This window comes from Tachysurus fulvidraco, chromosome 8 (assembly GCF_022655615.1).
Source record: "Tachysurus fulvidraco isolate hzauxx_2018 chromosome 8, HZAU_PFXX_2.0, whole genome shotgun sequence".
Lineage (NCBI taxonomy): Eukaryota > Metazoa > Chordata > Actinopteri > Siluriformes > Bagridae > Tachysurus > Tachysurus fulvidraco.
Genome location: NC_062525.1, coordinates 22,218,665 through 22,240,618, shown reverse-complemented (window position 1 = coordinate 22,240,618; position 21,954 = coordinate 22,218,665). Strand labels below are relative to the sequence as shown.

Genomic DNA, 21,954 nt, shown 5'->3' with positions numbered 1-21,954 from the left:
CATTTTAAATTTCTTAAAAGATCCTTACAGTTATGGGACAAAAAATCAAGTTGTAGACTCCAGAGAGCCCAGATTGCCTTGCAGATAGGATTGTTTCACTTTGAAGAGATCACCCTGTTTGTTACATCCTCCCCCACTAACCCTATCATTCTGGGGTTCCCCTTGCTACAAGAACACAACCCGTAGATCTTATGGGCAAAAAGGTAAATCAGCCACTACTCACTGTCAGCATCATTGCCTCAAAAAACTTATACAGCTGCCCTGTAATGGCACCACAGATGAAAGCCCAGATAACAATGAGAAAATAGTCATGATCAGTAAATTTAAGGACCTGGAAGAGGTCTTTAGCAAGAAACACACTGTCAAATTACCTACCTCCTTACTGCCCCTGGGGCTGTTGCATTTTCATACACCAATTACAAAACAATGAAACCCTAACCGTGGAGAAGTACATTGAAGATGCTCTCGCTGCTGGATTCATCCAGCCATCCACGTCACCAGCAGCGTCAGGTGCTGTATAGATTACAGGGCCTCAGCTCCAATACCATTAAGCAACCCTATCCACTCTTATTAGTACCGTCAGCCCTAGAGCAGCTCAGGCTATGAATGGATATTCACAAAATTGGACCTTAGAAGTTTATATAATCTGATTTGCATATGGGAGGGGAATAAATGGAAGACTGCTTTTATCACTGCACATGGGCACTACAAATGTTTAGTAGTGCCGTATGAGCTAAATAACACACCATCTGTGTTCCAGGCCTTCATTAATGAAGTATTCAAGGATCTCCTGAACCAATGTGTATACATCAAAAATATTCTGAAATACTCAAACTCTGTAAACCAGAGAAGTGCAAATTCCACCAACACACAATCACCTTTTTGGTGTCATCAGCAGTCAAGGGGTTCAGATGGATATGAGCAAATCTGTCATGGAGTGGCCCACACCTACCAATGTAAAAGACACCGCCATTTAACAAACTGATGGAAAGGTTCACCACAACTCCCCTTCTGCACCACCCCAAACCCAACCTTCCATTTGTTATTGAAGTGGATGCCTCAAGTTGTGAGATAGTTGCAGTATTATCCCAGCACCAGGGCAAAACTGGAAAACTTCACCTTGTGCCTTCTACTCACATAAACTCAACCCAGCAGAATCAAAATCCGATGTGGGCAACTGGGAACTGCTATTGATCAGAGAGTTGCTGGAGGAATGGAGACATTGTCTGGAAGGAGCATAACACCAGTTTCAAGTTTTGACAGATCACAAAAATCCGGAATACATAAAGGGGGCCAAGAGATTGAACCCAAGGCAAGCCCAAAAATCCAAAAATTATTTTTCACATCGCAGTTGACCTGAAACCCATTCTGCACTAAATCAACATTTCCCCCATCAGGTGGGATATCATGGAGGAGATCCCCCCGACCCAAAAGGAGAAAGAATCACCTTCTGACTGTCCCCCATCATGTATGTCCCTTCCTCCCTCCACTAAAGAGTCATTAAGTGGGTGCATACACCAATTAGCTCCAGACACCCTGGCATTCAGAGAACCATGCAACTCCTTAGGAACACCTTCTTGTGGCTCTCCCTGTCCAGGTATGTCAGAGACTATGTCAATGCTTGCCCTGTTTGTGCTTAAACATCCACCCCTCAACAGCTGCCAGCTGGACTCTTAAAGCCACTTGTAAAGCCACTGATGCCTATGGATACCTAGAGATGAGATACATGGATACTTACTAAGAGATACTTAGATACCACAATGCTCATGGTTGTTCTTTGCCATAGACTTTGTCACCGATCTTCCAAGCTCCTACAAGTTCAAGACTGTGTTAGTGACAGTGGGCAGGTTTTCTAAGGCTTGCACGTCTGCCCACAGCAATGGAAGCGGCCACAGCATTGGTAAAGCACATGTCCAGAATTTTGCCATTCCCGAAGACATTGTCTAAGATGGGGGTAAAATTCACCTCCCAAGTGTGGAGAGCATTCTGACAGATCCTAGTGATCAACATAAGCCTTAAGTCCAGCTACTACCCACAAGCCAAAGGTCAAGTCGAATGCCACATCCAAGAGCTGGGCCAGTACCTCTGTACATAGTCTAAGTAAGGAGCAACAGAGTTGGAGCAAATTCTAACCATCAGCCGTGTATGCCCAAAACTCACTGACATGGGCCGAGGCCTGTCTTACTTCATTCCAGTGTGTCCTTGGCTACCAGTCACCTCTGTGCCTATGGTAGGGGGAACCCGCAGACATCCTTGCATAGATGATTGCCACCAGCGGAACCGGGAGGTATTGGAGAGCACTCATGTGCATCTGCTGACAGCACTTAGAGGACAACCGCAGATGATAGTTTATTGTTGTTTATTGTTTATTTACCTCTCCTCTTCTCTCATTTAACCATCTGTTCTTTTGAATTCCATGCCATTTCAGTTACCTCTCCAATCAACCTTGTTATCTTTGTTGTCTACCGCCCTCCTGGTCCCCTAGGAGACTTCCTGGAAGAAATGGACTCACTGCTTAGTGCTCTCCCTTCCGATAGCTCCCCCCCTGACAGTGCTTGGTGACTTCAACCTCCCCTCTGACAAGCTACATTCTTCTTCCCTCCTGTCTCTTCTCGACTCATTCACCCTCACACTCAACAGCTACATCTCCACACACAAAGGAGGCAATGTCCTTGACCTGTCCTTCTCCAACTACAGACGTGACTGCTACCCCTCTAAACGTCTCTGATCATCACCTGGTATCCTTCACCATCACTCTACCTATCCTACCTAAAACTACCTCTCACCCCCTCACTCTTACCAGCCACAACCTTCACTCTGTCTCCCCTTCATCTGTAGCTTCTGGCACTCTTTCTTCCCTTCCTGATCCTGAGTCTTTTTCCTCACTACCCTTGGACTCAGCCACAGACACTTTCCTCTCGTTTCTTTCCTCAACTATGGATTTCCTCTGCCCTATGTTCACTAAACCCAAGAAAACTTCTTGTTCTGCTCCTTGGCTTTCAGATGTGCTGCGCAACAATCCAAGAGAGCTAAGATCATCAGAGAGAAAGTGGAAGAAATCACAACTTGATGCAGATCTTGATTTTTACCGAACACTTCTTGTCAAGTTCTCCTCAGATGTGACTTCTGCCAAGACTTCCTTCTACTAGGAAAAGCTTGAAGCTTCCTCACATGACCCTCAGAAATTCCACAACATCATCTCAGTACTTGGTCCTCTTCTTTTTTCCCTGTATACTCACTTTCTTGGGGAAGTTATTTCATCACATGGGTTCTCTTACCACTGCTATGCTGATGATACACAACTTATCTTCTCTTTCCCACCTTCAGATGCCACAGCTTCTGACCGGATCTTAGCATGTCTGGCAGAAATTTCATCATGGATGACTGCTCATCAGTTAAAGCTCAATCCTAGCAAAACTGAACTGCTGTTCATGCCAGGTGATTCATCCCCAGGTCATGATCTTGCTATATCCCTGCACAACGATCTGATGTCCAGCACTGCTCGACTTTCTGCTTCATTGGCCCCTTCAAAATCATTATATCAACTTGGGGGGGGGGGGCTATTACAGTATCTAGTCGATTATAAAGGTTACGGGCCAGCAGAAAGCTTGTGGGAAAATGCACAGGACATCCTTGACCCCAGCCTAATTACAGAACTTTACCATGCACATCCTGACCGACCATGCCCCAGGCCCTGGGGTCGACCCAGAAGAACACTTAGTGGTGTTCCTAGGAGAGGGGGTTCTGTTATGGCCATATCAACCAACACCCCTTCAACCCACCAGAAAGAGTCACTACTGAGTGCTGACAACTGCGAGCCAGTGCATACTTCCAGGGATGTGGTAGCTCAGTGGCTAAGGTGTTGGGCTACTGGTCGGAAGGTCATGGGTTCAAATCCCAGGTCCACCAAGCTGCAACTGCTGCGCCCCTGAGCAAGGCCCTTTGTTGCTCAATTGTAAGTCAGTCTGGATGAGAATGTCTGGTAAATGTACTTTAAGCTGTGTTTTTACAACATTACCTTGCAAAGCATCATCTGTATTCTCTGCGATTAACAAATCCTTTGTTGGATAGCGTTTTCTCTGTGTATGACTTCTACCTGTTTGTTTTTCTGTTTTTGCACTTTGCCTTGCCCCTTTTGGATTTGTTTATGTTTTCAGTGTAAAAATAAAATGAAAAATGTCACACAAAAATATAACACAAAATGTAAGAATAAAATAAATTACACAAAAATGCAGAAGAGTAATTAGAAAACTATATAAAAAAGCCTGCTGTAAGGATGCAAAATCCATATGGAGTGTAAATAGTTTAATGAAACAAAGGGCGAAAACACAGCAATCCAAAATGGCAGACAAAGGCAGGGTCAAAGTACAGGCACATGAAAAGGAGTCAGCGGAGCAAACAAATCCAAAAGGGGCAAGGCAAAAGGGCAAAAACAGAAAAACAAACAGGTAGAAGTCATACACAGAGAAAACGCTATCCAACAAAGGATTTGTTAATCGCAGAGAATACAGATGATGCTTTGCAAGGTAATGTTGTAAAAACACAGCTTAAAGTACATTTACCAACACTTTATGAATTTAACTAACTGATATCTACACATCTGACTTATTTAAAAGTTTGGTAAATAAATAGAAATCTTTACATCTGTCTGGAGACTCTTCATTTTTAAATAACATACATTAACACCTTACAACAGTAATGCAAAGGGATAAAACACCAGTCTTATTAAATTGCCCATAGTTAAAAAAGGAATAAATTTAGTAACACACAACACTCTCAATTTTTTAACACTGTAAAGTGCTGTATTAACACTGTATATTCAACACTTCAAACAGCATACAGTTTACACAAAATAGAGTGATACTATATATGCTTCTACATTTAACTCTAAGCCCATTTTATAGTGTAGTAAATTAAATTCTTGAGTCAAAATACAGGTAGTGAGAGTCAGTGTAATAAACTTTGATTTGAACAGTATAAAAGTACACAATTCATTTTTGGTGTGACTAATTTTGCAAAAATGTTAATAAAGAGTTAATTACTGTTAAATGACTGTACATCACAGCACTGTATTTATTTATAACTTCAAACTGGCATAATTGAATTTTTGTGCTTAACTCATCAGTATAGAAGTTTCTACTGGGGGAGGTATAGCTAAACCACTTCAGCAGATCTTTATACACAAGAAAATTCTCATAGAATTCTGCAATCAAATGCAATAATTATTCATTTATGGCCTAAGTTGTGTGTGACCCAGGGGTTTTTATGGGAAGACTGATCAAGTGTCTGGAACATATACTGGAACACCAACTGTACAATGTTTGTGCCTAACCTTGCTAAAGCTTGTGTGGATGAATTGCCACAAATCACCAAAACCGCATTTCAAAATTTGGTGGAAAGCATTTTTTTAGAGAGTAGTGGTTGTAACAGAAGCAAATAATGGACCAACTGTATTAATAGCCATGATTTTGAAATATGTTATTCAAAAATCACATCTGGGTGTGACGGTAAGTTGTCCTCATATGTTCAGTTAACCTTTAAAATATCACAATGCTCATTCTTCATAGGTTGAGCAATTCAGAGAGTCTTCATAAATAACGTCCGAAAATCTTATGTATCGTTTAATAATGCAGGCATAAACAAACTTGACGTGCACATTGCCATGAGGACAAAAAACACAAGAATGTAAAGAATAACAAATATATACATGTGGCAAAGTAAACACAGAGAACAGGCCAGACAAAAAAACATGGAAACAAGAGATCCCTATCAAATTTAGCATTGATTAAATTATTATTATTGTTGATCTATAAAGTTAAGTTGGTAATTTAGGTAATTTTATTAATGTGCTTGCAAAGCACATTCTTATTCTCTTGCATACTTATTATTAATGTGCTTGCAAAGCACATTCTTATTCTCTTGCATACTTCTTCTTCTTCTTCTTCTTCTTCTTCTTCTTCTTCTTCTTCTTCTTCTTCTTCTTCCGGACACTTTTTCTGCGCGTAACTTTGTCCTAGACCCATAAATGAGGTGTCAAATCGACCGGCTCATTGAGGAGAGGTGTGCTATGGATTTTATAAACGATCAGAATTCCAGAATTCCCAGTATGGAAGCACAAAGGGGTGTTTTTTCCCCATAGACTTGAATGGGGAATTCTTAAAATCTCTCTGTAGATGTGCTAACATCCAAAAGAGGGCAGCAGACACCATTGAATCTGTCAGATCACACAACGTTGGAAGGAAAGAACTAGGACGGAAGTACAGTTTTCGGTCCGAAACGCGTTTTGGATTAAAAGGCTTACATATTCCAGTTCCTTAGACTCTTGGGGATTTTTTTACAAGCATTTGTTTTGGAAAGTATTACCCCAGTGAAGAAATGGAAGCGTTTGAAGGTAAGAAAAACAACTTTACTATCGTCGCCTAGTTCTATCTATTTTATTCGCCTAGGTGACTATCAACTGGGATTAAATTAATATGATGGCTATAAATCATATTATGCTTATATTATGCATATTATGCATGTGGGCTTAATAAAATCCCGAGAGTCTAAGCTTTCAAACAATATAACATTTAACCGTGTATTTAATGCTTAAAACTAGTGGTGGCGTGCCTTGGACAGCACGGCGGTCACATATGTTGTTGTTTCTGCCATTTGTATAACTTTTTGTTGTTTTCAACTATCAGTGTAGTTTTTATAATTTGTTTATTTCAGTTTAAACTAATGTCCTTTTAAGAGCAGCAGCGGCTCTTTTAAGAGCCACCTATAAATTCAAATTAAGCGCATTTTTTCTTTGTCTCTGCTCATTACATAATTATTTTTTAAACATATGACATGTAAATCACAAAGAATGATAAGAATGACTGTAATATAATAATTCTTCAGATTAGTGAATTAATAAAACCGCTAAGGCTTTCTCGTGTTCCTGGATGGCCTAGTGGATAGCGAATCTGTTTAGCATGCAGAGATTCGGGGTTCGAATCCACCCTTGGACAGTATTTTTTTTTTCTAAAACTTTATTATAAAGGTTCATTAGTTGACATTAGTTACCACATTACTTAACATGAACTAATAATGAACTGCACTTCTACAGCATTTATTAATTTTGTTCATGATCCTTATTGTAATGTGATTATATTTTTTCCAAGTAGTTAATATACTGTGAACTAACATGAACAAAGAATAAACTTTATTTTAACAAAGATTCCTAAATACAATAATTTATTGCTCTTGGTTAGTAAATGTTAGTTAATACATTAGATTTGAACTAATGATCCTTATCGTAACGTGATTATATTTTTTCCCCAGTAAAATCACTGATTGATGCTTTAGTTCAAGATCTTCATGGCGCTTGTTTCAGGAAAAGATAAATGGATTTTCAGGTGTGCTCTTTTGTTGCAGGTGAGAAACTAGTCTGCAAATATAACCATAGTAACTGTGCAGCCATACCCTAGCAAGCATGTAGTGCATCTTACGAACCATATTGCAATATAAAGAAGCCATATCTCAGTTACACAACATAAAACACTCAGCACGATGAGGGGAACTGACGTCACGTGTAGCCCCGCCCCCAAAATAAGCGAAATCAAAAATTTAGCACAACATGGACATGTGACATATCAAAACACTCAGCACGATGAGGGGAACTGACGTCACGTGCAAGCACATTCACATTTTCTTTAGGAAATGTACCGTTCTAGTTATTCTTCTTCTTCTTCTTCCGGACACTTTTAAGGCGCGTAACTTGTCCTGCAGCTTTTGTCCGAGACCCATAAATGAGGTGTCAAATCGACCGGCTCATTGAGGAGAGGTGTATTTTATAAGCGATCCAACCAACGATGTTCGCACAGCGGACGAAAAAGCGGCCAAAAAAGTCCCATAGAAATGAATGGGAAATTCCTAAAATTCAAGCGAAATCAAAAAAAAATTAGTACAACATGGACATGTCATATATCAAAACACTCAGCAGGATGAGGGGAACTGACATCACGTGTAGCCCCGCTCCCAAAATTAGCAAAATCAAAAATTTAGCACAACATGGCCATGTGACATATCAAAACACTCAGCACAATGAGGGGAACTTGCCACGTGCAAGCACATTTACATTTTCTTTAGGAAATGTACCGTTCTAATTACTATTACAATTATATAAACATTCATTTCCTTTTCTATTTAGGTTAGCTTGTTAAAACTTTTCAGTCTCAAAGTTTCCCTTAAATAAGTCAAAATAGATGAAATACACCATGCGAGTTGCTCTTTACATGGGAAACAAGAAACAGCACGTGCCTCCCTGCGTTCAACTGAACTCAATCAGAGAGTCAAGAAATGATGATGAAAATAATTATTATTAAAACTTCAGTAAAGCTCATTAAATCTATTCTGTTGTTATTGTGGTCTTTAAACTTATGAACTGTGTATGGACTGACAAAGGTGGTACATGAGGAAGCAATTTGACAACAATGCAATAAATAATTTAGATGCATCAAAAAGCGTGCTTGTTAAGATACCAGCAGACATAAACAGTCACCAAAATGAAGTATTTGAATCTCATAATTAAATACAAAAGGAGGAGAAAAACTGCAAAAGGGTCCACTTTTTGAAAAAAGAACCCCCCCTTTCAGTAGGTTGGCTACGGACCTGGTTTGTGTTCTGTAAAGCTGCTTTAAGACAATATCCTTTATTAAATGTGCTATATAAACAAATTTAAATTTGAATTTCTAAAGCTGTAAAAGGTTTTGCCCTGCTGTACCCGAGTGAAATCTTGTTTTTTATGAACAGTCACAACTACTTTGAGCAAAAGGTGCAGGTTATTTGTTGGTACATCGAATAGTGAAGGCTAAAATAGGTGGCAAAGCTTATACAAAGCTCCTCTGCAGTTCTGGAATAGCCATTCAATTAGTGTTGAGGATTCAGACAGAGTGTCATTGTTTAAGTTGTTTAAGTCTAGGCTGACAACATATTTGTTTGATAAAGACTTTTCTGAATTAATTTTCTTCTTTGTAGGCATACTATTTTTGTGAACTGGGAAGTTTGGATGTTGTCCACCAACTGCTGTCCCCAACACCCTATCATGTTCGCACAGTTTGGTTAGTTGCTTTATATCTAAGTGTACACTTATGTCACTCTTGCTTGAGTCCCTGCTTGCAGTTTGCACACATTGTATATTGTCTTCAAACATTAGGTGACTATAACTATACCTAATAATATCTATAATAATATATTTCTGTTGCTCTCACTCTGTCTCACTCTCACTCTGATAAGCTAAACTTGCTATTCCTGAGATACCTGTGATCACGACCCCTTCTGCTCTTCCGGTCTGTTCCTGTCCTGCCTGTTTCTTTCCTGCCTGATTCATTCTGATGCCCTATCTCCGGGTTGTTGAAACTACTCATTGCTACTGATGATGACGTTATTGCTACTGAGCCTGGAGATACAGTACCGTCAATAGTACCACTTAGAAAAACTACAAAGATGGGTTTGGACTGCAATGATATGAACAGTTTTGACCACATACACAGTTATAGAAATAACATCATGTATAATCACGCTATCCAGTGTCTCCATTTTGAGTCTGATTCCTGTCAAGATCCCTGCATATCTATCATCTCAGAAAGTTCATCTCCTCAATAGGTATATATTTTATATTTATATCCTGAATTTCTATATTTGAGTAAAGTCATTTTGTGTTTATTGTTTAAAAGTGGTACACAAATAAAATGTAATTTAATTAATTAAGATTTTGAATGGGGACCTAAAAATATGCCACTGACTATATTAACAGCCTTTTTAAATTTTGTTCTTCATGTTAGGACAACATTAGCATAACAGGGTTGTGTGGTTAATAGTGTTGAATCCCAACCACCAATTACTGATCTCATTTATTGTCAATTAAAAAGTGACCCTCAGTTTGGTTTTCATTTCTAGCTATGTGAAAAAACTTCCGGATTCACTCAGATTCTGAATGTCTGATAAATTCCCATTGCTATCCTTTTTATTTATGTCAATTGTACTATCAATTGTACAAATATCCCTTTAGGTTGCTATTCTGTATTAAAAATCAAATGTGTGGTCTATCCTACAAAGAATGGAAATCTGAGAATCTCAATGTCCATAATCTAGGTCTAAGAGACTTTGTTGAAAACATTTATTATTATATTGTTTCTCTTTAGTTTTGTCTGTTTTGTCTTTGTGTTTTTCTATATTTCAGGTATTCCAGCAATGCGTGTCTGAGGGGGAACAGCTCTAAGGTAATCATTCACCATTCACCTCCTTTTATCTCCTGCCATAGTTTTCTGCAACTCCTCCCAGTGATAAATGCTCTCCAGACCACCAGAAAAAAGAATCAGTGAGCAGTTTGACAGATTGGAAAACATAAAAAAATAGTAGATGAAAAAATAAGAAACAGAGGGTGAAAGTCCGGAGTGTCATTAACTCTGGTCCTGTGCTATGTCTGGAGGTTGCGTGGCCCTGAGAGGAAGCTGGGGGTCGGTCCTCACTGATTGACCCCCCACTGACCAGCGAGGAAAAATGGAAAGAGGGGTGGAGGGAGGAAGGAAGAGGAGAGAAAGAACGGCAGTGGAGGGGGGTATTTGAAAAAAGGGGACTAGAGAGTACTTTTCAGAAGTGAATATTTAGTTATGACAACAAAAGTAGTGTAACAGATGGCACCCTGGAAACTACATGACAGCAGATTGGAGTGAGCCAGCACAGCTTTTCAGATAAACAGCCCAGATGGAATAAAGCTGTCACTACCTCACTTTTCTAAGACGTTTTCACATTCACACACAGAAACACACACACACACACACACGCACACAAACAGAGATACATGAGCACCCCGTGAACACCGCTGGAGAGCTATATAAGAACTCGACAGGAGGGTCGAACACCCACTACTTACTGTATTCTGAAGGATTGTTGCACTTTTTTCAGCTACTTTCAGTGTAGAAAAAGATTTTTACTTCAAAGATATAGCCTAAATAAATGTAATAATTTGTACTTAGAACTTTTATCTTTTTAAAATAATTGACCTTCATTAATACTGGAATTTCCATGCAGCATGACAACATCAGAGGTTTTACAAATGTTTGTGGGCAATAACACAGCTGTGGACTTAAACAGTAAGACGTTTCCTAGTTTTCCACAGAGCATTGATGGCTTCAGTGTGACCATGGCTATCCTACACCTAGCTGTATGCATCACAGGATTGGGAGGAAACTCTTTGGTCATCATTGCCATCCTCAAGCTGGATAAAATGGCATCTGCCACAACTGTGTATATTTTCAACCTGGCTTTGGCAGATGGACTATTTATGGTTGGGCTCCCATTTGTGGCTTTTCAGAACTTCCAGAACCAATGGATTTTTGGTGATGTGGCCTGCAAACTTGTCATGGTGCTAGATGGAATCAACCAATTTACCAGCGTGTTCTGCCTCACAGTAATGAGTGTGGACCGCTACATGGCCCTAGTAGACCCTCTTCGCTTTGCACGCTGGAGAACTCCAAAGCGGGCAAAAATAATCTCTGCATTTCTTTGGCTTTTCTCCTTGATTTCTGTCTTGCCCATGGCTCTCCACTTCACTGTGCAGTATGGCTTGTGTATGGCCGACATGTTTGTGGGGAAATGGTGGATGACTTTCCTCACATACACTTTTGTACTGGGCTTTGTTCTACCCTTCATGGTGATGATAATTTTCTACACAACTTTGGTAGTGACTCTAAGGAATTCCAGGCAATATGACAGTAGGTGTTCCTCCTCAGAGGAGAGCCAGAGATTTGAGAAGCAGGTTACCAAGATGGTGGTAGCTGTGGTTATGGTTTTCGGAATATGCTGGCTACCTTTCTATGTCGTCAACTTCTGCTCATTGTATGGTACAAATGTGACACTCACTTTTGCACGTGGCTTTGAGATTGCAGTGCTTTTGTCCTATTCATGGAGCTGTGCTAACCCCATCCTGTATGCTTGCCTATCAGAGACCTTCTGCAGGTATTTTCACACTTTACTCTGCCCCCGCATTAACCATTCCAGGATGCACTGCAACAGAGATACAGAGGCCTATGACCTGCATTACACAACTGGGCAAGATGTAAGTGTGCTAACTTAATTTCAAAATCTATATTTCAGTGGTTTGTAAAAAAATTTATATGTTGTAAGATTTATATGTTTAACATCTTTTAAATGTACCATGCTTCATTTTCATATTGGATAATCATTAGATATTATACTAATCTCATCATAATAAAATGTAGTTGTGTCTAAATCTTTTGAAAAAAACAATTTTATGACAGACTGATAATTCTGACAAGTGGGGAATAAAGAAATCTAGCTGGCTTGTTGGAGAACACAATGACAACCAGCTGGGATGCAAATTAAACAAATGAGTTGAGAGAATGTTTGTGTTGTGCCTCTCTCCTTGGATGGAATGTCATGAGGATTATGTAATTCATTTGCCCTGTTAATGTCCGGACCCCATATATGAGTGATTCTTAGCCCACTGTGGATATAAGAATGATGTCGCTGTGGCCATGGCACTCAACTGGGAATGAACACTACAAGCTGGAATGTTTGTTACAACATTTGACATGAATGAAGAATGTGAGACATAAGGAATTCATTTAGAGACTGTTAATGGATTAGACGTCCTGGGAAACACTGACATGCTTCATTTTACCATGCTATGGTAGATTAGCTCAATATTTCTGCACAGGGTATGACTTCATATAAGTGACTCTATGTTAATTTTTCATTGTTTGAAAAGGAAACATGATTTACATTATTCTCTGTTTTATATTTCATTCTGTTCATTGTATTTGTCTTTTGTGTTATTTTATAGAAATTTTTTATACATTGAAATTAGCATGTGTGGTATAGCTTTCAATACTAATGTAAACATTGTCTAGCTGTGATTTTGCTATTATGTAGCCAGTAATAAGTTGAAAATGGTCACTGTAGATAATGACTATTGTTAAAAGTGGTAAACAAATAAAATGTAATTGGAATGAATTGTCTGTGTGTGTGTCCCCAAAGTATAATAAATAAATAAATACTACTACTACTACTACTACTAATAATAATAATAATAATAATAATGATAATGATAATAATAATAATAATAATAATAATAATAATAATAATAATAATAATAATAATGGGTTGGCACTCCGTCCAGGGTGTATCCTGCCTTGATGCACGATGACGTACAGGCTCCCTGTGACCCGAGAAGTTCAGATAAGCGGTAGAAAATATTATGCTCTATATGCTGCTGAGTAATAATACATAATGATGGTTTTTTTTCTTTTTTTCAGGATTAAGAATATTCAATATACATGAATTTTTAATAAGCTTAGTTAGTTTAGTTTCCATGTATTCCTGTCCCATGAGGCATACAATAAAAATATCAGCCTATTTGCAAATCTTTTTAATGGAAATAAAAGTAATATGTTATATGTCAGTAATATGTCAGACCATACAAGATTATTAATTTTTTTTATTATTCTATTTTTACCAAAAGTTTGACCAAGTTCATTATTGTATTTATATGTGATGTCACACTTGACGATAGAAGTTAATGGCTCATATGAATGTAGACACTCAGGGCTTCAGAAATTTGTATACTTATTTAAGTATTTATGTTTTTTGTTTTTTACCAAGCTTAATAGATTTTAATCTTATAAATTTATTGCTGCATTTTATACAGTTTTTGACTATCAAAAAATGTACTAACTGTGTTATCTGTTGGGGGCACGGTGGCTTAGTGGTTAGCACGTTTGCCTCACACCTCCAGGGTCGGGGTTCGATTCCCACCAGGCGTGTGTGCGGAGTTTGCATGTTCTCCCCGTGCCTCGGGGGTTTTCTCTGGGTACTCCGGTTTCCTCCCCCGGTCCAAAGACATGCATGGTAGGTTGATTGGCATCTCTGGAAAATTGTCTGTAGTGTGTGTGTGCTCTGTCCAGGGTGATGCCCAATGATGCCTGAGATTGGCACAGGCTCCCCGTGATCTGAGGTAGCTCGGATAAGCGGTAGAAAGTGAGTGAGAGAGTGTTATCTGTTCCTGTCGCCCCGCTCACAGGCAGCTAAACACAGAATCATAAAACTCTATACTCTAACTAACTTTATAACAGATTTGAGTCAATACAGTAATTCATATTTTACATTGGTTGAAAATGCATGATAAGTTGATTACTTTTTCCTTGGTGGAATGGATCACCAGTGTAGTGCAAGAAATGGATTAAGGACATTCATCATTTATTTGAGAAGTTTAATAAACAAGGGGGTTCAGTGTATGTGCTGTTAAGTTTAGTAAATTTCTGCATTATATGCCACTCCAGTTAAGTCACATCCTGTTTTATTGAGTGACATTTCAAACTGTTTTTTTTTTTTAGTTCTGGTCCTTGAAAAGCTTCAGATGCCAGCTTGGAGAGAAGGCATGATTTAAAATTATATCAAATAAAAGCAAATCATCTTTAAACGGCTTTTAAATATAGTGAAATTTTCTATTTAGGCACCTACAGACCCCATAAGCTGTGTATAAGTTGTAAAAAAAAACAAAACAAAACAAAAAAAAAAAACATCTGGGGTTTCAGTGTGTTATAATATATATTTGACAAATAAAAGTCCTCTACTAAAAGTCCAAAACAAACTAACCTGTAATATAAAGTTATTTTATGTTAGGTGGCCTCTATGCTAAAAAAAAAAAAGTATAAACAATGATGATAATGTACATACTTCAAAAATTCAAAGTTCGAAACCAAGTTTTGATAAAAACGATCAGTTCACTTGACGAAATATCGAATCTTTTCTTGTGGACATCATTCCACATTAGAGCCCAATTATGAGCCCAATTAAGAACTGGACTGATGAGAACTGTCAAGCCAGAAATCACAAACAAAGCTGGTATTTCTGCCTCTGTAGTTTTCCCTTCTTTTTTTTTTATCAGTGTTTCAAATAATGGGTTCAAATCAGAATTAAGATACATATATATACGTATGTGTATATATATATATATATGTATATATATATATATATATATATATATATATATATACATATATATATATATATATATCATTAAACAAAAAACACTGAAATCTCACTAAAATTGGTACAGAATTATAAAATGCATTTAATTGTTAATCTATTTAAACACACTATATAACATTATAAAACACTTGAAAAAAATAGTTGTAGTTGTGGTTCTCTCTTTAAAAGATTTATCTACAACTATTGTTCAACTCAGCATTTTATAATGATATATTTTAAACAGATTATTAATAAAGTGCATCTTGTAATTTCCGTACCCATTGTAATGAGATTACAACTGTTGTTATTGTTGTTGTTGTTGTTGTTGTTGTTGTTGTTGTTGCTGTTACATTACATGATTTTTTACAGTCTATGTGTAAGGACTCAGCCCGGACTTTGGCCACGTGCATGTGTTTATGTTCTTCGTCACGTGTCTGCCCCGCCCTTGTCTGCTCCTCTCGTTTCCACACACCTGTTTCCTATTGTGATCACCTTGTCTATATAACTGTGCCGCGTTGCCTTGGGCAGCGCGGAATCTACTGTTGTCTTGTCCTGTCTCTAGTCCGTGTTCTTTTGTTATTAAACGCTGTTTTTGGGTCTGTTCCATCCCGCGTTCGTGACACTCTACCATAGAGAATGTTGGTTCCAGTATTCTCTCCCTAAGGGTATTCCTGCTTTAGATCAGCATTTCATGTTTATTTGTTGTTCTACAGTTTACCTTTAATCACGATTAGTCGAAAATACCTTAAAAGTACTATAATGTAAAATTGACCACTGAGATTGCGTCGGGGGACACGGTGGCTTAGTGGTTAGCACGTTCGCCTCACACCTCCAGGGTTGGGGGTTCGATTCCCGCCTCCACCTTGTGGAGCCTCCCCGTGCCTCAGGGGTTTCCTCCGGGTACTCCGGTTTCCTCCCCCGGTCCAAAGACATGCATGGTACGTTGATTGGCATCTCTGGAAATTGTCCGTAGTGTGTTTGCGTGAGTGAATGAGAGTGTGTGTGTGTGTGTGCCCTGCGATGGCTTGGCACTTCGTCCAGGGTGTATCCTGCCTGAGATATGAATGAATGAATGAATGAATGAATTTAGGCGCCTGATATTGGCGCAGATTGAAGCATTTTAGACTTTATTAACCTGCAGCAGTCTCCGTATATTGGGGGGTTTTAAGTGTGACAGCGCCATCTGCACGCGGAACGCAGAGCTGCAGCGCGCACACAGTACAAGTCGCTCGGTGTTCTTACGCGTCACTCAAGCGAGCGCGAGGCGGTTTTGTGTGTGTGTGTGTGCGCGCGCGCGCGTGTATGTGTGTGTGCGCGCGTGTGTGTGTGTGCGCGCGTGTGTGTGTGTGTGTGTGCGTGTGTGTGTGTGTGTGTGTGCGCGCGTGTGTGTGTGCGTGTGTACTAGGTAGTTTGAATGCTGCTGTTCAGCACAAGCCCAGGAATTTTATTTGATCCTTCTTCCCTAAACAAATTGTTGAACCAACAAAAAATATCCGTAACTGTTTTCTACAGTGATTAATGATCGGTAGGGAAAAGTCATCCTAAATCCACGGACAACAGAACAACTGAATGGCCGAAGAATCGGAGTGATGCTTTATGATGAATGAGGATCTTAAAGATCTACTGCGTCAAAGGTAAACTTCTATATATATATAAAGGACGGAGATAGATAGATAGATAGATAGATAGATAGATAGATAGATAGATAGATAGATATCTTAAGGATGATTAAGATTTCAGAAACGATAACAGAATTAATTACCTTGAACAACATGGACAAGCTTCATTTACTGTAGTTCATTGCGAACATTTATCATATGATTAGTAAGATATATTTACACAACAACTTGTTAGAGCAAACCTACAAAAGGTATAGCAAAAAAACAACTAATTTAACAGAAATTAATGGAATGCTGATAAGAGGAGGAACAGAAACAGTGTCGAGGGCTTTTAAGATCTCAAGATGAAATGCATTGTCTCCTTTTTTTTATAATTTTTAAAAAAATTAAACTCTTGTTAATTGACCATATAGACAAACTATTGTCAGACGCAGCTGAGTCAATCTGAACACTTGATTATTTACAGTAGTTTCTCTTGTATACTCGTGCCCTTACTTTGTGATTTAACATTTCAAATGTACAAGTGATGCTTTATAACTAAACAATATGTGTCAGCATCTAAAAGGTGGTTGAGACTTTATTCGACATCAGCAGTTTTTGCCACGCATTCACATAAAAGCATTTCTCAGGGCACTGTGACTGGTTTGCTCAATGTAGATCAATTAAACCAACATTTGACACAGCACTGTAGACAAGCTTCGATCAGAGATCAAACACACTGGGTAAAGTCCTACTTGTCCAAAGTATCAAGTTACTCTGCCATCTGTAGGTGCCATGACTATTTAATCATTTAGAACATGTTTTTGAATAGTGATCAATCCTTATCTTTTTTCCTTTGTTTAGTGGCCAAAAGTAATATTTAAAGTTTCTTTAAAACATTGCTCTTTGTATTTGGTTATAATAAGGTCATAACAACCAAATGAAGAGTGACAGCCCCGGCCGACAGCCCCGAACCCCCCCCCCCCCACACACACACACATACACACACAAACACCTCGTCAGCACATTTCAAATAAAGATTCTGTGGTGGCAGTTAACAATTATTGTGTAATTTTTATATTATAATTATGTACATTTTTTTTTTATTATTTACTCATTTTTTTTCCTCCACCTGTATAGGTTTGACATGATGGTATGGACTTCTTTATCATAGAAGAAAAAAGCTCTTCTAAACAGACCCATGGTAAAAATGGAGTCATGGACATTACTCCCTGCTCCTCCTAACCTCTCCTTTCTTGAGCCCCTTCTTTATGACAGCTTCTTCCCAGTAAATGAGTCTAACTTTAACCCAGAGGATTTTTTTAACAACACCACTCACCATGCCTTTGACCGGACAAGCTCTGTGGTTATCACCTTTGTGTACTTTGTGGTGTGTGCTGTTGGACTCTGTGGAAATGCATTGGTCATGTATGTGATCCTTCGGTATGCTAAGATGAAGACTGTCACCAACATTTATATTCTTAACCTGGCTGTTGCAGATGTTCTGTGTATGATTAGCTTGCCCTTTATTGCAATTCAGCTAGCATTGCTTCACTGGCCTTTTGGCGCTGCCATTTGCCGTATTGTCCTTACCATGGATTCACTGAACCAGTTCACCAGCATTTTCTTCCTGACCGTGATGAGCATTGACCGGTATCTTGCTGTGGTACATCCAATCAAGTCTACTAAATGGCGCAAGCCAAGAGTGGCCAAAAGCATCAGCCTTGCCATGTGGGGGGTGTCACTGCTGGTTAATTTGCCCATTATGATTTTTAGTGGCCTGAACACTAATAAGAATGAGGCACGGACATGTACTATGCTGTGGCCAGAACCTCAAAATACCTACTACACTACCTTCATCTTCTATACGTTTTTCTTGGGCTTCTTTCTGCCACTTATTGTTATTTGCCTGTGCTACCTGCTCATCGTAATCAAGGTAAAGTCCTCAGGTGTGAGAGTTTGCTCCAGCAAGCGAAAGCGCTCTGAGCGCAAAGTGACACGCATGGTATCCATTGTGGTAGTTGTGTTTGTGCTCTGCTGGTTACCATTCTACATGTTTAATGTGGCATCTGTGACAGGCACACTCATCCCTACACCAGTGCTGAAGAGCACTTTTGATTTTGTAGTAGTACTGGGATATGCTAACAGCTGTGCCAACCCCATTCTCTATGCATTCTTGTCAGATAACTTCAAGAAGAGCTTTCAGAATGTTCTTTGCCTCAAGAGGGTGGGAGGCCTGGATGAAATTGAGCGTAGTGACAGCCGGCAGGACAGGACACGGATGGTCAATGATATCATCACAGAGACACAAAATGCTGCCCTACTTAATGGCGATCTTCAGACAAGCATCTAGGAATGGCCATCTAGGAAATCTGGATTTACAAAAAGATAACCAGTACTACTTAAAGGAGTCCACTTTGCCTGATTTTGAACACATTTAGGGGACCCAATAAATTGTACAGGATTGGTTAATTCAGAGGTAACTTTTTTACTTGTTTCATTTTATGTCCTACTAAATACTATTCTTCTTTGGAAACATCTTTATACATATTTTAAGAAAACCAGGATCCAGCAAAGACAGACCACAAACATAAAGGCATATTAAGAATGACACTCAACCACATTTGTTTGTGTTGTGATTCTATGAGCAATAGCCATAACTGTTGCTCTTTGTTCATATCTATTAATGAATAAATTATTTTGTCCTGATAAGGTAAACAGAGATGAACTCTCAAGAGAAAAAATGTTGACTTGCAAAAACCCTCTGTTATAATGTTAATACTCTAGAAGGACAATAGAAGTAAAATAAAGAATACTTTCGTTAACCATTGTTAAACGAAAGGTGAATACCTGAGGTCTTTACCTGAGAATTACACATCTTTGAATATTATATTACTGAGCTGATTATAGCAAACATTAGGCAAAGAGCACCAGCAAATGACAGACCTAATTAAAATGTAAAGAATGCAATAGTTAAACAGCCTTGGGCAAAATACATTTTTTTCAAGGAGTTTTTCATTTGCATATCAGATAGGAAATATTTTTTTCTGACACCACATCGTTGTGACATTCAGTTATATAAATACTAAATTTATTTACTTTAAAAACATCTTGCAGTCATTCTAAATGCAGCTGTCTGGATGCTGCTGTGCTATTTACTTAGGCATTGCTTACTGAATTAGAGAATAAAAAAGAAATTAATTTATATTTGGGTGAATAGTTATACAGAAAAAGAAATGGACAGAAGAATTAAGAATATTTTTTTTTTGGGGGGGGGCAATTTAAGGGGTATACTTTATCAGTCCTCGGCTGCAATATTTGAGAGAAAATCCCATCAGTAAAATATATGTCCAAATATGTATCTGAATGGACCACAGATAAGCTGAAATGACAGATTGTTAAGGATAACTGGATATGTAATTTCCACTTAAGACACTGATACCAGTTAAAAGAATTTAGACATGAATTCTAAAGAAGATCAAATGCTCACAAATAGCTGGATGCTGTGGTCAACCAAAATATATTAACAATAATACATTACCATGCCTGAAAAATAATGTGCAGATATCTAAATCATACATCTTATATATTATACAAGCATTACATTTGTATGTGTGATTGTATAAATATCTTAAGCCTGTTAATCTACATAGTGTTTGTTTATCTGTAAATAGTACATAGACATAAATTAAATTCTATAAAAACTTAAAAAGAAATGTAGAAAGGAAGAATTTACTTTTACTATATAAAGTTAGCAATGTAATATTGTGTGGTATAGAATAGGAAACACAGGTTTGTGTCCCAGAGGTAGTCCAGCTATTCCATGTAATTGTTAAACTGGCCAGAGAAGGTATGTATGTTGCAAAATGTAGTAGATACAAGTGTTTATATTGGCAGCCTGAATGAGAGGTTTAAAAAAATACTTCATTTAAAAATGTAAGAAGAGAAAAACAATTGAAAAACAATAGTCTAAGAAATTCATTAATTTATCTTCTGTCTTGGAATAACCTAAATATGATGACAACCATACAAAAAATATGGACAAACTGAATTAGTAGATGGATTAGAAAATGGAGTGAAAGATGCTCAAACTGTCTACATCTTACTGCCCAGTAACCTTAAGGGATAGAAAGAACATTTGGCCGAGTCGGTTGAAGAACTTTTTTTGTATAAAGTATGGCGTTGTAATAGATTCTCCTATTACACTGTATCCTTTGGTAAAACCTTATAGCACCAGACAACTTCCAATGCACTGTAAACATGTTTAACAAGGACTGCTTATTATATTAAAACACACTCGAGTTATAAGTAATTTATAAAAATAAATGCTTTGTGTTTAAACAAGCAAGTGTATTCAGACAGCTTATGAATTTTACAAAGAACTGTGTGTATATGTGCTGTATATTTGACTTTCAGATATCTAAAAGCTGCTAAATTGCAAATGTAATCAAAACTCTGCTATAACTGAGGAACATTAAACATGCATTTGCGAGTGGCTCGAACAAATCATTGTTGTTGGTTTTTTTTTCAAAGTAGAATCATACTGAAGGTGTCATTGCCACAGGCTAATATTGCTGGAGATCATTAGGAATTTGCCTTTGAAATGACTCATTAGTGTTAGTAGTTGTCACATGTTTGCATTCCCTACAGTTCATAAACTATATGATTCCATTCCAGCTCCCTATTTACTTATAAAACTGGACACAGTAGACACTGAATAATGTTGGGTAAGAGGCCTACGGTGCAGTCCAGTTCATCCAAAAGTTTTTGAGTGGGGTTAAGGTCAGGTCTCTGTGTAGGCCACTTGAGTTCTTCCAAATTTTCTTTGAAAACAGGTTTGGGCCTTTTATTTCCAGGTCAATTTCAGTATAATTATTAAACTACAACACGTGCTTCTGACTTTGTGTCAACAATTTTGGAAAGAAGCACATATGGGTGTGATAGTCAGACATACATTTGACCATAAACAGTAAATTACAGTCTGGGGAATAGCAGGTTGTGTATGAGACTTCACTAGGCATTTGGTCTATGTATGTGTGTGTTCCAGAGATGCTTTTAGTATGTGGTGCTCCTTACTAAAAAATTTATTATTTCACAGGTCTGGCATTATCTGGCTTAATAATAGAGATCCCTTTTATGGCAATTTAACAAATTAAAAGACTCTGCAAAGACCACTGTGTACATTTATTTATGTTTCTCATACAGGTTTTGTGAAAAACTAGAACCAAAATAGTCTCGCTAGCTACTTCTATTAAAGAAAACAGTAAATATTATAACCCCATATTGACCTCATAAATGCAATGTAAATTTACAACACTTGATATAAGTGAGAGGAACTTAC

At 38.1% G+C, this 21,954-nt stretch overlaps 2 protein-coding genes across 5 annotated transcripts; both read left to right on the top strand.

Annotated features, from left to right (window-relative positions):
- Positions 1-10,633: 10,633 nt before the first annotated feature.
- LOC113650607 (somatostatin receptor type 5) lies at positions 10,634-12,999 on the top strand. The gene has a single exon (XM_027159027.2). The coding sequence runs from the start codon at positions 11,057-11,059 to the stop codon at positions 12,098-12,100; it is 1,044 nt and encodes a 347-aa protein (XP_027014828.1). The 5' UTR covers positions 10,634-11,056; the 3' UTR covers positions 12,101-12,999.
- Positions 13,000-13,875: 876 nt separating this feature from the next.
- sstr2a (somatostatin receptor 2a) lies at positions 13,876-21,119 on the top strand. 4 transcript variants are annotated; one of them, XM_027159135.2, is made up of 3 exons: positions 13,876-13,893; positions 16,528-16,649; positions 17,754-21,119. In XM_027159135.2, the coding sequence occupies exon 3, from the start codon at positions 17,815-17,817 to the stop codon at positions 18,964-18,966; it is 1,152 nt and encodes a 383-aa protein (XP_027014936.2). In that variant the 5' UTR covers positions 13,876-13,893; positions 16,528-16,649; positions 17,754-17,814; the 3' UTR covers positions 18,967-21,119. The 4 variants fall into 4 exon arrangements, with proteins under 4 accessions (XP_027014936.2, XP_027014937.2, XP_047673792.1 ...); XM_027159136.2 differs by lacking the exon at positions 13,876-13,893 and adding an exon at positions 15,547-15,680; XM_047817836.1 differs by lacking the exon at positions 13,876-13,893 and adding an exon at positions 15,703-15,953.
- Positions 21,120-21,954: the final 835 nt, after the last annotated feature.